Genomic DNA, 13,313 nt, shown 5'->3' with positions numbered 1-13,313 from the left:
AGCCAATACCAAATGGTTTTGGTGACTGCTGCTTTATAATATGCTAGCTTTAGATCAGGTACAGCTAGACCACCTTCATCTGACTTTTTTTCCATTAATTCCCTTCAAATTCTTGACCTTTTATTCTTCCATATGAATTTTGTTGTTATTTTTTCTAGGTCATTAAAATAGTTTCTTGGGAGTCTGATTGGTATAGCACTAAATAAATAGATTAGTTTGGGGAGTATTGTCATCTTTATTATATTTGCTTGGCCTATCCACAAGCACTGAATGTCTTTCCAATTATTTAAATCTGACTTTATTTTTGTGGCAAGTGTTTTGTAATTTTTCTCATATAATTCCTGACTTTTCTTTGGTAGATGGATTCTTATACTCTCGACAGTTGTTTTGGATGGAATTTCTCTTTGTATCTCTTGCTGTTGCATGTTGTTGGTGATGTATAAAAATGCTGAGGATTTATGTGGATTTATTTTGTATCCAGCAACTTTTCTAAAATTGTGAATTATTTCTAATAACTTTTTATTAGAATCTCTGGAGTTCTCTAAGTATACCATCATATCATCTGCAAAGAGTGACAGTTTGATTTCCTCATTTCCTACTCTAATTCCTTGAATCTCTTTCTTGTCTCTTATTGTCGAGGCTAGCATTTCTAGTACTATATTGGTATTGATATTTGAATTGTTTTTTTTCCTAGCTTCTTGCAATATTTTTTCCTTAGTTTGGTAGTTCTGCAGCTTAGCCACTATGTTCCATGGAGTTCTTTTTTAGGGTCTTTTTCAGAAAGTGTTTGATGAATTCTTTCCACGCCTATTTTCCCTTCTGTTTCTATTGTCTCTGGACAGTTCTCTTTGATGATTTCCTGTAAAATAGAATCTAAACTTTTTTTTTTTCATCATAATTTTTGGGAAGTCCAATGATCCTCAGATTATCTCTCCTAAATCTATTTTCCAGGTCTATAGATTTTCCCAGTAAATATTTGACGTTATTCTCCAGCTTTTCATTTTTTTTTTTTTTTTGTTTTGTTTGACTGATTCTTGGTTTCTCAATGAATCATTCATTTCTATTTGTTCAGTCCTGATTTTTAATGAGTTATTTTCTTCATTCACATTTTTTAGTTCTTTTTGTATATGTCCAATTGAGTTTTTAAATGAATTATTTTGCTCTGTTGAATTTTTTTCCATTTCACTAATTTTTTTAGTGAGTTATTTTCTTTTTCCAAATCAAAAATCCTACTTTCTTGGGAATTTTTTTTATCATTTCCAATTCAGAAATCCTACTTTCCTGTTAACCTTTTCTAATTCACAAATTTTGTTTCCCTGCACCTCCTGTGGATTCTTTATTTTTTCCAACTCAAATTTCAGGATGTTGTTATTCTCTATCATAGCTTCTCTTTCCTTTCCCCATTTTCCTTCAAACTCTTAATTTTTTAATAGTCTCTTCTAGGAGAGAGTTATGTGATGGGGGGCAGGTATCATTCCCCTTTAGGGTGTTATCTGGAGACTGTCTGCTGTTAGCCTCCTTGGGATTGGATACCCTCTCTTTCTCTGTATAGAAGGTGTCAATCATTCTCTTCAGTTTCTTACTCATTTTTAAAACTTGGTGGATGTTAGGTTCTTACTAAGTGCTAAGTCGGTACTTAACAATTCTCTAGTTCACACCTTTGATTCCAGCCTTTAAGGGGAGTTTACCCCTTTGAACTTCTGAGGAGGAGTTTACATATGAAAAGGAGTTTACACAACCTTTAAAAGGAGCAAGTTCATTGGTTGAAGTAATTTTCCCATAAGCCCTTGAGTTTTCACACGCCCATTCTCTGGGAGGATAAAAGAGACAACATTGGGCCCGGAGAAGTGAGTCTACTCTAGGACAGAGTTGGGATGGCTCTCTAGAGGAAGAAGAGTCTAGTCTGGGATTGAGTTGAGTCAGCAGATCTCCTCCCAGAGAGCAATTGGCAATTTCTGGAGACAACAGAACATTACAGATGGAGTCAGCCCTTTGGGTAGGGAATTTACCAGCTTCCTCCCAGATAGGCTGGAAAGGAGCAAAAATTATGACTGGGCTTTGAGAAAGCTCTGGGAGGAGTGCCCAGTGAAGGATCCCCTCTGTATGGCTTAGCGAATGCCCTGAGGCTAGAGGCTGAACAGCCAAAGCCTCCCATGGGGCCATGGATATTAGCAGCTGACGCACCAAAAGCCTCTGCACTTAAACTGGAAGTGTCTGCCCGGAAAGCACAGTCACTGTTGCAGGGTTCCACTGCTGCTGGAGTTTCACTACTGAGCCCCACATTATGTTGATTAGAGGCTGCCCCGGGCTGTGTTCCCCACTGTTCAAGTTCTTAACTGCCCCAAGGAAAAGCCCCGGACAGCAGAAGGCAGCTGCACAGCCTTGCCGAGATTGGTGTTAGGTCACTTCCAGTTTGGGGTGGTTATATTTTCTGGTTTTTTAAAGTGGCTTTGATTTCTCTTCTGATCTGCTGTTTTAAAAGCAGAGTAGAGCTATCAGCCTATGCCAGATTCCTCTAGCTCAGTGCCTTCTCTGATCCCAGAGTTCTCCCCAGCCTGTTTGTTATAATGTGCTAGCCCCTAGTCCAACCCTGTCTGTGCCGGTCTTTTTTTTCCTCCCCTCGGAACTGACCTTTTTTGTCCAAGTTCCAGATTCTCTTTGGCTGGTAAGTTGTGCTTCTAATCCTTGTGGGTTTTATCAGCGTTATTTTTGAGGCTGATTTAACTAGTTGGTATTGAGGGTAGAAGGGAGCTTAGAAATTTGTGTGTATCTTCTCAGCCATCTTGGCTCAGCCCCCCTGTCCTTCATTCTTGAAGAGGAACAAAATTATATCACATGTTAGAGTTGAGTTCCAGTGCACCTGACTGTGGCTAATCAGACTAATACAATCAGAATGCTCTGTTACAGGCTGGACATGAATAGTCCCTATGAACTTTTGGGGTGGATTCTCTGTCTTTAGTCACATTTCTTCTGAGCTAATTCAATTTTTGTTTTGTTCATACAGCACACACATCTTCTTTGATGGGGGCACACCATATTGGGCAGTCTTATGCTAATGTCTCCCATATCATATAATCAGCTCTAAAATTATTATTATTATTATTATTTTATTTTTAATTTTTTTTGCTAAGGCAATTGGGGTTAAGTGACTTGCCCAGGGTCACACAACTAGGAAGTGTTAAGTGTGTGAGGTCACATTTGAACTCAGGTCCTCTTAACTTTGGGGCTGGTATTCTGTCCACCACACCACCTGGCTTCCCCAATTCTAAAATTTTTAAGAGTGATCTCAAGAGTATCTTTATATCATTTTTTCTAACCACCTTGTGAACTCTTGCCTTGTGTGAGTTCTCCACAGAAATAGTCAAAGTGTCTGGTATGTTACCCTGACAGGTGATCTTCAGAATCTTCCTAAGACAATTCAAATGGAAGCAATTTTGTTCCTTGGCAAGGTGTTGTCCAGATTTTACAGGCATACGACAATTAGGTTAACACAATGTCTCTATAGATCTTCAGTTTTTTAGTCAGTCTAATATCTCTTCTCTTCCACACTTTCCTTCAGACTCTTCCAAACACCGAGCTTGCTCTGGCAATGTGTGTCATTCTTATAGTGGATGTCCACACTGACATAGATAGTATATTGCCAAGGTAAATGAATCAAGATAAACTCCAAATAGATATGATTTCAATATAAAATGCAACATCTTCCAGATAGATAATAAGGGAAGTGGAAATTTTAAACAAGGTTTTACCTTACACCCTGAAAACTAGTAAAAATGAAAAGAGAGAGAGAGAGAGAGAGAGAGAGAGAGAGAGAGAGAGAGAGAGAGAGAGAGAGAGAGAGAGAGAGAAATAACTTATATTGGAGAGATTGTAGAAAAATGTTCCATAAGAAAGGACAAAATATTTCAACGAAAACTGGAAAGACCCTTCTGAATGATACAAAGTGAAATGAGCTAAACCAAGATAGAAACATTATAGAGAAAAACACTTGAAAAACACTTTAGGACTGATCGACATAATGACAGAAGACCAAAGATAAAGCACACTACCCATCTTCTAACAGAAGTAAATGACTCCAAATATAGAATGAGACATGCATTTAAGGGGCATGAGCAATGAAGGAAATTGCTTCATTTGATAACATGTTATAGAGGCTTTCTTTTTGTTATTGCTTTTAATCAATTAGGAGGAAAAAAAGAAGAAAAAGAATAAAATCTTGGAACTTAGGAGTCATTGTTGATTTCTCTTTTATCTCCCTTGTACTCTTATATGCTATCTTTGTTAAATCCTATCACTTCTACCTTTACATCTCTCCTATAGCACCTTTTTCTCTCCTTGGATACTGCCACCATTGTGCTGTAAACCCTCATCACCTTACCTCAAGACTAATATATTAGCATTTAGTGGATCTCCCTGCCTCTCGTCTCCCTACTTCAGTCCATCCTCCACCCAATCTTCAAAATGATCTTCCTAAAGCATAAATTGAACATGCCATAGCTCCCTTAACTAGGTAAACTCCAGTGGCTTTTCATCATCCCCACTATCAAATGTCAAATCTTCCATTTGATTTCTGAATATTTCTATAATATAGACTCTTCTGTCTTTCTAGTGGTCTTATTTTTTATTCTCCATACATTCTCTATGATCCAAGAACAATGGTCTTGTTATTCATCCAACAAGATGCTTCAATCTCCTGATATTCACTTCTGATGTTTCACTGGCTGTCCTTTATGCCTAGAATTCTTTCCTTCCTCATCTTTGTTCTCTGGTTTCCTTCAAATCTTCATTAAATCCTACCTCCTTCTAGTAGCCTTTCCTTGTCTCCCTTAACTGTGGTGCCTTCCTTCTGAGATTACTTCCAATTTATTATATATGTATACACACACCCCAAATATATACATATACACAATATATACAGTGACCCCAATCAGAAGGAATTCAATTAAATTCTAGCCTCAGATGCTTAGCTGTGTGACCCTGGACAAGTCACTTAACCCCAATTGCCTCAAAAAAAAGTAAGTTTGTGACTGACTGATTATGAAAAATAAAAGAATTAAACATTTTTAAGGAGACTTTGGAACCAAGTATTGTATATAGAAATATGGTCTTCAGTCTTCTACCCAAATAATCCCATTTCTGTCAGGAACAATGACAGACCACACCTTAGAATCTTATCTCCAGTAATTATCCAGGTGCTAGGAATGATCCAGATTCCTACAGATTAACCAGCAGTTTCTGAGCAGGGGGAAATGTTTTATTTTTTCAATTGGTAGGAAAAAAATAAAAACCCAAGAAGCTTTGAACTTGAGAATTATACACATACACACTGGGACCTGGGGAACTCCCAGAGACAGATGTGTACCATGAAAAAAAAAGTAAAATAAGTATGATGGAATAATAGACAATTCTCTACCCACAATTCAAGGACTTCCAGGTGATAACTATCCATCTGTTCTGCATATGTGCTTTTCAAGATGCTTTTAGGAAGCTTTAAACAGATAAGCACCTGGCCTCTAGAAACCACAAGAAAGTATAAGATGACATAAACATATTCTATGATTATAGGAATGAGAACAAAACTACAATTGTGAAATTAAATGTCTGCTTTTTTGCATGAAGCAGGAAAATTAATCCCTTCTCATTTGATGCCTTTTTTCTTAATTTATTTTCCATCTTTAACATGCTTTACACTGAAATTTAAAAATCTTTGTTATCAAGGGCCTACTTAGTACAGGACAGGACAGTTTGGTATTGTACTAACTCCTCCTGATGTCATTAATTGTCAAACTAGAGGAAGAAAGACGTCTTTGATAATTTCAAGTTAATAGAAATATCTCTTGAGTACATCTTTGATTAGGTAGAAAGGAAAATTCTTGGAGGAAGTGGTCAAAAGATTGAATTATTTTAGGAAAATGATTATCCAAGGAATACCAGAAGTTAGATGACTATTGTTTTGTTTAATAAATCAAAATGTTAACTGTTCTTTCATATGCAGTCTATATCTTCTCTTAAAATGGGATTTTGTTTTTGTTTAATATTATAAATTATAACTCCAAACTGGCTTATGAGAGAAATTGGATACATTTCTGTGTCTTCTCAGATTTCTTTCTGCACAGAGATGCTTAGAATTAAAACAATTAAATTAATAAGTGACCTCTGTCAAGTTTGTGCCCAAAATGAAAAGCATTTTTTCTACCACATATGTTTTTGACATCAGGATATATATGCCTTAGAATGGAATAAAGTACAGATTATTAAAATATACAGATAATTCAAAGTTTAACTAGTACTTTTTATCTGCCTTTCTCCCACCCCTCCATCTCTCCACCCCAAAAAAAAACTTTCCTGGAATCACTGATAAGTAACAAAATTAGTGTAGTTAACCCTTTTCTCAATCACTGGAAGTATACCTAACAACCAGACCTGATTCAAGGAAAAATCAAATTCAATCTTCTTGTCTTTGTTTCTGAAACAAAAATTTCTCTATATTTTAATGCTGTCATCTAAGACAAACCAAGCAGATTTGGACCATTAATAGAATTGTCCTCTTCTTCCATTTAAAAAAGGTCAACTAGCCTTACAGTAGATTTTGAAACTAAAAACTTTGAACTCCTACCATCCTGGACCTAGACCAGCATCGTAGTCATAAAACTATCTGAAAGTTTTATAGCTGGAAAAGATCCTGGACTCTTGAGTTCTTTACATTTGATCCAACTGATTTGCATAAAACACCCAAATACTATAAAAATGGAACTTTGTGAATTGGAATAGGGGGTTGAGGGAAAGTATAATGTTTAATAGAAAAGATGTTGAAATAGGAAAATGTTGATACTGGTTTGTTGTTAGTAGGGCAGTTTTTATTTGTTTTTCTAGGGGTAAAGCTTTGCTTGATTGAATTATTTACATACACCTTCTTACTTGAACTAAAGCACCTTTCTGACAAAAAGCATGTATTTGTAATACTTGGCCAGAACAGGCAGTTCAATAGTACTGACCCTGGAATCACAGGGAAGGATCTAAGTTCAAATCTGCCTTCAAATACTAGCTGTGTGACCCTGGGTAAGTTACTTAACCCCAAGTGTGTGGGTGTGTGTGAAAGAGAGACAGACAGACATTGACAGAGAGAGGAAAGAGAGGGAAGAAGAGAGATTGAAAATACTTGTCCAAGAAACAACTACACCCAGAAAAGGAACACTGGGAATTGAATGTAAACTGTTAGCACTAGTGTCTATCTACCCAGGTTACTTATACCTTCAGAATCCAATACTTAACATGCAACAAGAAAATTGGATTTACACACATATATGGTATCTAGGTTATACTGTAACACATGTGAAATGTATGAGATTGCCTGTCATCTAGGGGAGGGAGGGGAAAATTTGGAAAAATGAATACGAGGGATAATGTTATAAAAAAAATTACTCATGCGCATATGCTGTCAAAACATTTTTATAATTATAAAATTAATTAAAAAAAAAAAAAAAGAAAATACTTGTCCAGAGTTAGGGGTCTAATTTATGACCCCTAGTAGGAGTAGAAACCACCTAAGTAGACTATATGATCCAAATATAAGACCAAGTCCTGCCCTCTAAAGAAGGCAATAACCAACTAACAATATGTTAGCAATAAATCAGGCTCTGAAAGAGAAGACAAGAATGTGGCAGAACCAATAAATCTGGTTTAGGAGCACAAACATGTCAGTGAAGTTTTCACAGACTTCAGATAGACTGTGCCCACAAATGGCAATCCTAGAATCATAAAGGTGAAAGGGGCCTTAGCAATGTGATTAGTCCAACCAACACATTGAAACTGAGGCTCAAATGACTGATCTAAGGTCATACATGCAGCTAGATGGAAGAATGAATATAGTGCTTGGTCTGGAACCTGACTTCAGAACTAACATTTAATAGCTGTGTGACCCTGCCAAGTCATTTAACTGTCCATCTCAATTTCCTCAACCATAAAATGAGTATAACACCTGCCTCACAGGAGTGTTGTAAGGATTAAATGAAAATATTTGTAAAATATGAAGCTCAATGCCTAGCACATAGTAAATGCTTAATAAATGCATGTTTTTTTCCTTCCATATGTTGACTTTCCAATAAACCATGCTCTCTCAGTTCCATGTTATTATGCACCAGCCCCTCCCCATCTTTCTAGTATTTCTCTATTTTATTCTCCAGGCTCTATGCCTTTTTACTGACTGTCCTCCATACACAGAATGCTTTCCCTTATCCCCTCCATCAGCTGGCTTGTCTCAAGACTTAACTCGAATCCCACCTGGTCTCCCTTATTGCCAGTGTCTTCCATCTACTCTTCATATATTTTATGTTCCCCTTTAGGTTGAGTGCTTTAAGGGTTGGGATCCTGTTTTTATCTTTCTTTGTATCACTGATGGTTAGTACAGTGCCTGGTATACAGTAAGTGCTTAATAATACACTCAGCCATAGTTTCAGAACCACATGGATAAAAGACAAAGACTTTCACTACCTTCAAAGAATTTTATAATCCAATGTGGAAAACAAGACATGGAAAGCAAAATGTGTTAAGTATTTCTCTATCCTAAATTGCAAAAGTTTTATTGCCATCAGATGGTGATTGAACATAAACACAAATGAAATACAAACATAATTTAAAATACTGTTTTATTGCCACTGTCCATTAAAAGACTGCTGAATAAAATTAACATTACCCCCCATGTCATTCATTTAGAATTGACAGTTTTTGCATAGAAGATATTGTGTTTCTCTTCATTCTTTCCATTTATATTCTGAGTTCTTTCCCATTATAAAGTACATGGGCTAACTATTCTTTCCTAGAATAGATCTGATATGATGTGCTTCCATCAAAACAGTCTTCATGGGACACACATTTAGTGCAAATTAATTTTTGCTAGCAGCTCCAGAAATTGCATTTCATTTTCCCATGTGGATAAGGCAAGATTCTCCCTTTAACTCTCAGTTTAGTTACTCAGTCCCCATTTTAATAAGGAACTCTGAGGTTGGCCATTCAAACTTGATGTATTGAAGTGGGGGGGGTGCACTTTGGGGTAGATCACAACTGGATCTCTTCCAACTGCTTAATCAACCATTCTTCCCACTTAATCTAAGAAAGAATGAACCCCCAAGGGAGCTTTGGGGATGTTTTAGAGTCTGTGAACTTGGATGAGAAAAATATATATCTTTATTTTTACTGGTGTCTAAAATTCAATATTTCCTTCAATTATTTAAAAGTATTATTCCAAGAATAGAGGTCCATAGACTTCAATTGTCAAGATTATCATGATACAAAAACATTTTAGAGAAATGATTCTCCAGATTGTCATCAATGACCTCCTATACCCATCATCTGGAATTGCCGAAAGAACAAAATACTTGAAGGTGAAAGGATTTTGAACCTACTTCCTCTTTTCCATACATAGACTGGATTTCTATCCAACCACACAAAATAAAGACCAACACTGATTCTTGAAATATGGTGTTTTCTGTGCCTTCCCAGTACTTTGGGGAAAGATCTATAATAAAGAATAAGGGAGAGAGGGTGTGGCACTGAACAAAAAAATATGCTGAGCCACAGTGGAAGTCTTGGAGCCCTGAGTACCTTCTGCATAATTGGCTCTCCTGTTGGGGCATCTGCTCAAGAGCCCAATACTTCGATCCATGCTAACAAAGGATCTGTGCTGAGTTTTTCCATATGTCTATCTTGGTTCTATGTCTGCCATTCATGCTTAAGAAAGCAGAGCCTTCAAGACTAGAAACTTCTGGCAGAGCTACTAACACAAGTCAAGGAAGATGTGCCCTTTACATAAATTAATTCTCTCACTGACCTACCCAGTTCCCCAGCAATTTATCTGGAATCCTTTAAGCCAGGTGACTGATCTTGGCAAAGTGTGCAGTTGGTTCACAGGATAACTCCAGATAAAAATGTCTCTGCACATTTGAGTGAGGGATACCTCAATCACTATACTCATCCCTCTCCCCTAATGTTCGGAATTTGTCGTGCTGGTGGGCCATTTTCCATCTGCTGTGCTGACCTTTGAGTAATGCAGCAAGTGAGGTTTTTCTACTTATGTGCCTTGAGACATCATGATTCTTGGCCTTCCTGGTGGGAGAAGCACTTCCAACTAAGGAATAAACTGGGAAAATGGGCTTTCCTCTAGGGGCACCAAGAAGCTGCCATATCTCCCCGGTGGTATTGCTAGTCAAATACTGCCAAGGCTTTTTTCCACTGCTGTCCCGTACATTCACTCGAGACTCCAGCTTCTGCACCAGAAGTTTGATGATACCCTGATGCCCATGGATGGCAGCAAGGTGCAGTGGTGTATACCCACAGCTCGACCTCACATTCACATCAAGCACAATCCCTGCCTTTTGGGCTCCTTTGACCAAATCCTGAAGGGCCTGGAGTGCACCATGTTTGGCAATCCAGTGCAACACAGTATACCCAGTCAAAAAGTCTTTCCGAAGAGCCAGCTGGGGGTCTTCCCAAAACAGAGTCAGTGCCTGTACCCATGAGCCACTTGCTAGTCTCACAATCCATTCATGCTCCCGGGGATCCAGGGGCACTAAAGACGATTTGTGTACAGAAGGTCTGAGTGAAATTAAGACAGAAGACACATCTCCAGAGGGAACCCAAACTCTATCTGCCAGTCTTTGCTCTGATACAGTCTTGTGAACTGTTGGCTTCAGGATCAAAGGGGCATCCACCTTTGGACAAGGTAATGCTCCTGCCCTAGACGACCTTCTGGATCTGGGCGGACGACGGTTCCGTTTTGCTAAGTCTTCATCCAGCAACTCCTCATCAGAGGAGGACATTTTATCCCTCCCCACCCTGGAACTTCTCCTCAGAGATCGCTTTAACTTGACAGTTGGCCAGGGCATGGGGTCTTGAGGCAGGCTAGAGGACTCTCTGGATGTTTTGGTTGGTGTAACAACAGGCCCATTAACTCTTGCTGGGATATGCTGAAGGGAATAACCACTTCTAAATATGGGTCCCTGCAATTTATTGAGAGGAATATTTTCCTGCTGAGATTTGATAAAATGCCCAACTGGGGTACTGAGTTTTTCCTGGCCTCCATTTTGTAGGGGAATCTTTGGAGCTTCCTCCAACTCCCCTGGAGACTCCCCTGGGCCACTGGTACTCTCCTCACTGTCATGACTGTCCTCTTCCACAAAGTTCTCCAGATCCTGGAGGTCTAATTGACAACGGATACTTCGAAAAACGGGAGCCCCAGCAGGTGAGAGTGGAGGGGACATAGGGAAAGGAAGCAGCAATCTCTCTGAGACTAGGGGGTCGAAGTCCTGGGGCAGCTCAGGGAAGTTCTCAGGCAGCACACACCAAAACCGGCTGGGACCTTCCTGGGTCCTTCCTGCAACATTGCCTGGGGAGGATAGGGAGTGGTTGGCCACCCACTCCCGGGTGCGTTGCTGCTGCTGGGCAGCACAGGAATGTGGTCCACTTAAGGTCAACAGTTCTGACCCATCCCCAGGGAAAGCAAGGGAAGCCGAGGAAGGGCTCGTTCCTGATGCCCTGAAAGTTTCCGTGGCCAATGGCGAAGGTTTGGTAGATGAGCCCCAGCTAGAGTGCAGTGTGCTTTCCAATGGTCTCCCTGAGCTGGGTTCCGGGGCCTGCAGCTCTTCCAAGGGAGGACTCCCAAGAGAAAGGAGTGGCTCTGTTGAGCCAGCCCAAGGCTTATCGTGGGTACACTCCCAGCAGCAGCCACCTTGAGCCCCTGCATCAGCAGTGCGCACTCTAACCTGTGGTAAAAGGCCTTCGGCAACTGCCTCCCCCAGCCTCCCACTTTCCTCTCCCCGGGGTTCAGGGGACTCTGGAGCATCCCCAGACCTGGTGGAGAGTCCATTGCACTCTATTTCCGGGACTGCGGGTCCTGTACCTGCCGCTTCAGTCTCTGATTCCCTCTCTCCAGGTTGCCTCCTAGCCCGCTGGGGTTGGGGCTCCTGCTCCTGGAGCTGCCCTGGCTGAGACTCAGGCTGGGCTTGGGGCTGCTGAGGCTGGGCTTGGGACTGTTGAGATTGAACTTGGGCCTGTTTCCGGGGCTGAGGCTGAGGACGGGGCAGTTGCTGCTGAGACTGGGGCTGTTGCTGCTGGGCTTGGAACTGGGACGGGTACTGCTGCGGCAAGGATTGGGGCTGGTACCTCTGGGGCTGTTGCTGCTCGGACCTGGGCTGAGCCTGGGGCCGGGGCTGAGCATAGGGGTGGGATTGGTACTTCTGAGGCTGTGGCTGTTGCTGTTGGGGCCGGGGCTGTTGCTGCGCGGGCTGGGACTGCTGCCGCAGCCGTGGCGGCCGCCGCCGGCTGCCGGGGGAGGCGGCCGGGGCTTCTGGGGAGCGCGGCTGCGGCTGCGGAGCAGCGGGCCGGGGGTCGCAGCGAGGCCCACGCAGCCCCTCCTCCCCTACAAGATCCCGGTACCTCTTTTTGAGCACCACGTACTTGGTGCCGTCGGGGTCCTGGCGCACCGCGGCCACGGAGTTGACGAAGCTCTTGAAGCGCTCCCGGCGCTGCTGCAGCTGGCCGGGAGCCACGCTGGGGTCCCGCAGGAAGCGCTTGAAATGGCCCAGCAACGCGGCGTTGGTCACCCGGCCCCCGGCCTGGCACAGGAAGTCCAGCAGCTCCTCTTGGCTCAGCTCCCGGGCCATCTTCCTCCTCCTGCTCACCGGGCTCCCGCCTCGGCAGGCGCCGGTGCTTGTCACCTGCTCCTAGGGCCAGGCCAGCTGCCCTCCATCAGCTGGAGGTGCTGAGTCTCGAGGCCGGGGGGCGAAGAGCAACTCCCTCCGGCACCCTCTAGGGGTGGCCTGGGCTTGGCCCGTCCGCCTAAGTGCCGGTCCTGACCGGAGAAGGTGCCCGGGCTGGGTCGTGCGTGCGCGGTTTCACCTGAACCCTCTGGGCTCCTCCTCCTTGGCACTGGGGGAAGGGCCGGCTTGGCCGCCTCCACTCCCTCCTCCCGTTCTCGGTTTCAGCCCCCACCCCTCCATGGAAGATGAGTCAAACCCGGGTGAGCAGGCTGAGAGTGGGGCTGCAGGTGAGGTGCGAGTAGGGGGCGGCGGCGGCTGGCTGAGAACTGCACTCGGGGACTACGTAGTGAGCCCCGCCCACCTGGAAGGTGGCAGCCGCTGGGGTCCTCCCATCCAGACGCAGCCCTGCAGAGTAAGGGACACACACAACACACACACACACACACACACACACACACACACCACACCACACCACACACCACACACACACACCCCAATAAGTTACACACACACACACACACACACCACACACCACACCCCCCCCCCAATAAGTTACACACA

General features: G+C 42.3%; 1 protein-coding gene across 1 annotated transcript; it reads right to left on the bottom strand.

Moving 5' to 3' along the window:
* Positions 1-8,630: 8,630 nt before the first annotated feature.
* On the bottom strand, positions 8,631-13,085 carry SOWAHB (sosondowah ankyrin repeat domain family member B). The gene has a single exon (XM_074276862.1). It carries the CDS (start codon positions 12,654-12,656, stop codon positions 9,954-9,956), a length of 2,703 nt encoding a protein of 900 aa, XP_074132963.1. The 5' UTR covers positions 12,657-13,085; the 3' UTR covers positions 8,631-9,953.
* Between the last annotated feature and the right edge of the window lie 228 nt (positions 13,086-13,313).

This window comes from Sminthopsis crassicaudata, chromosome 6 (assembly GCF_048593235.1).
Source record: "Sminthopsis crassicaudata isolate SCR6 chromosome 6, ASM4859323v1, whole genome shotgun sequence".
Lineage (NCBI taxonomy): Eukaryota > Metazoa > Chordata > Mammalia > Dasyuromorphia > Dasyuridae > Sminthopsis > Sminthopsis crassicaudata.
This window is presented reverse-complemented; position numbering and strand designations above follow the sequence as displayed.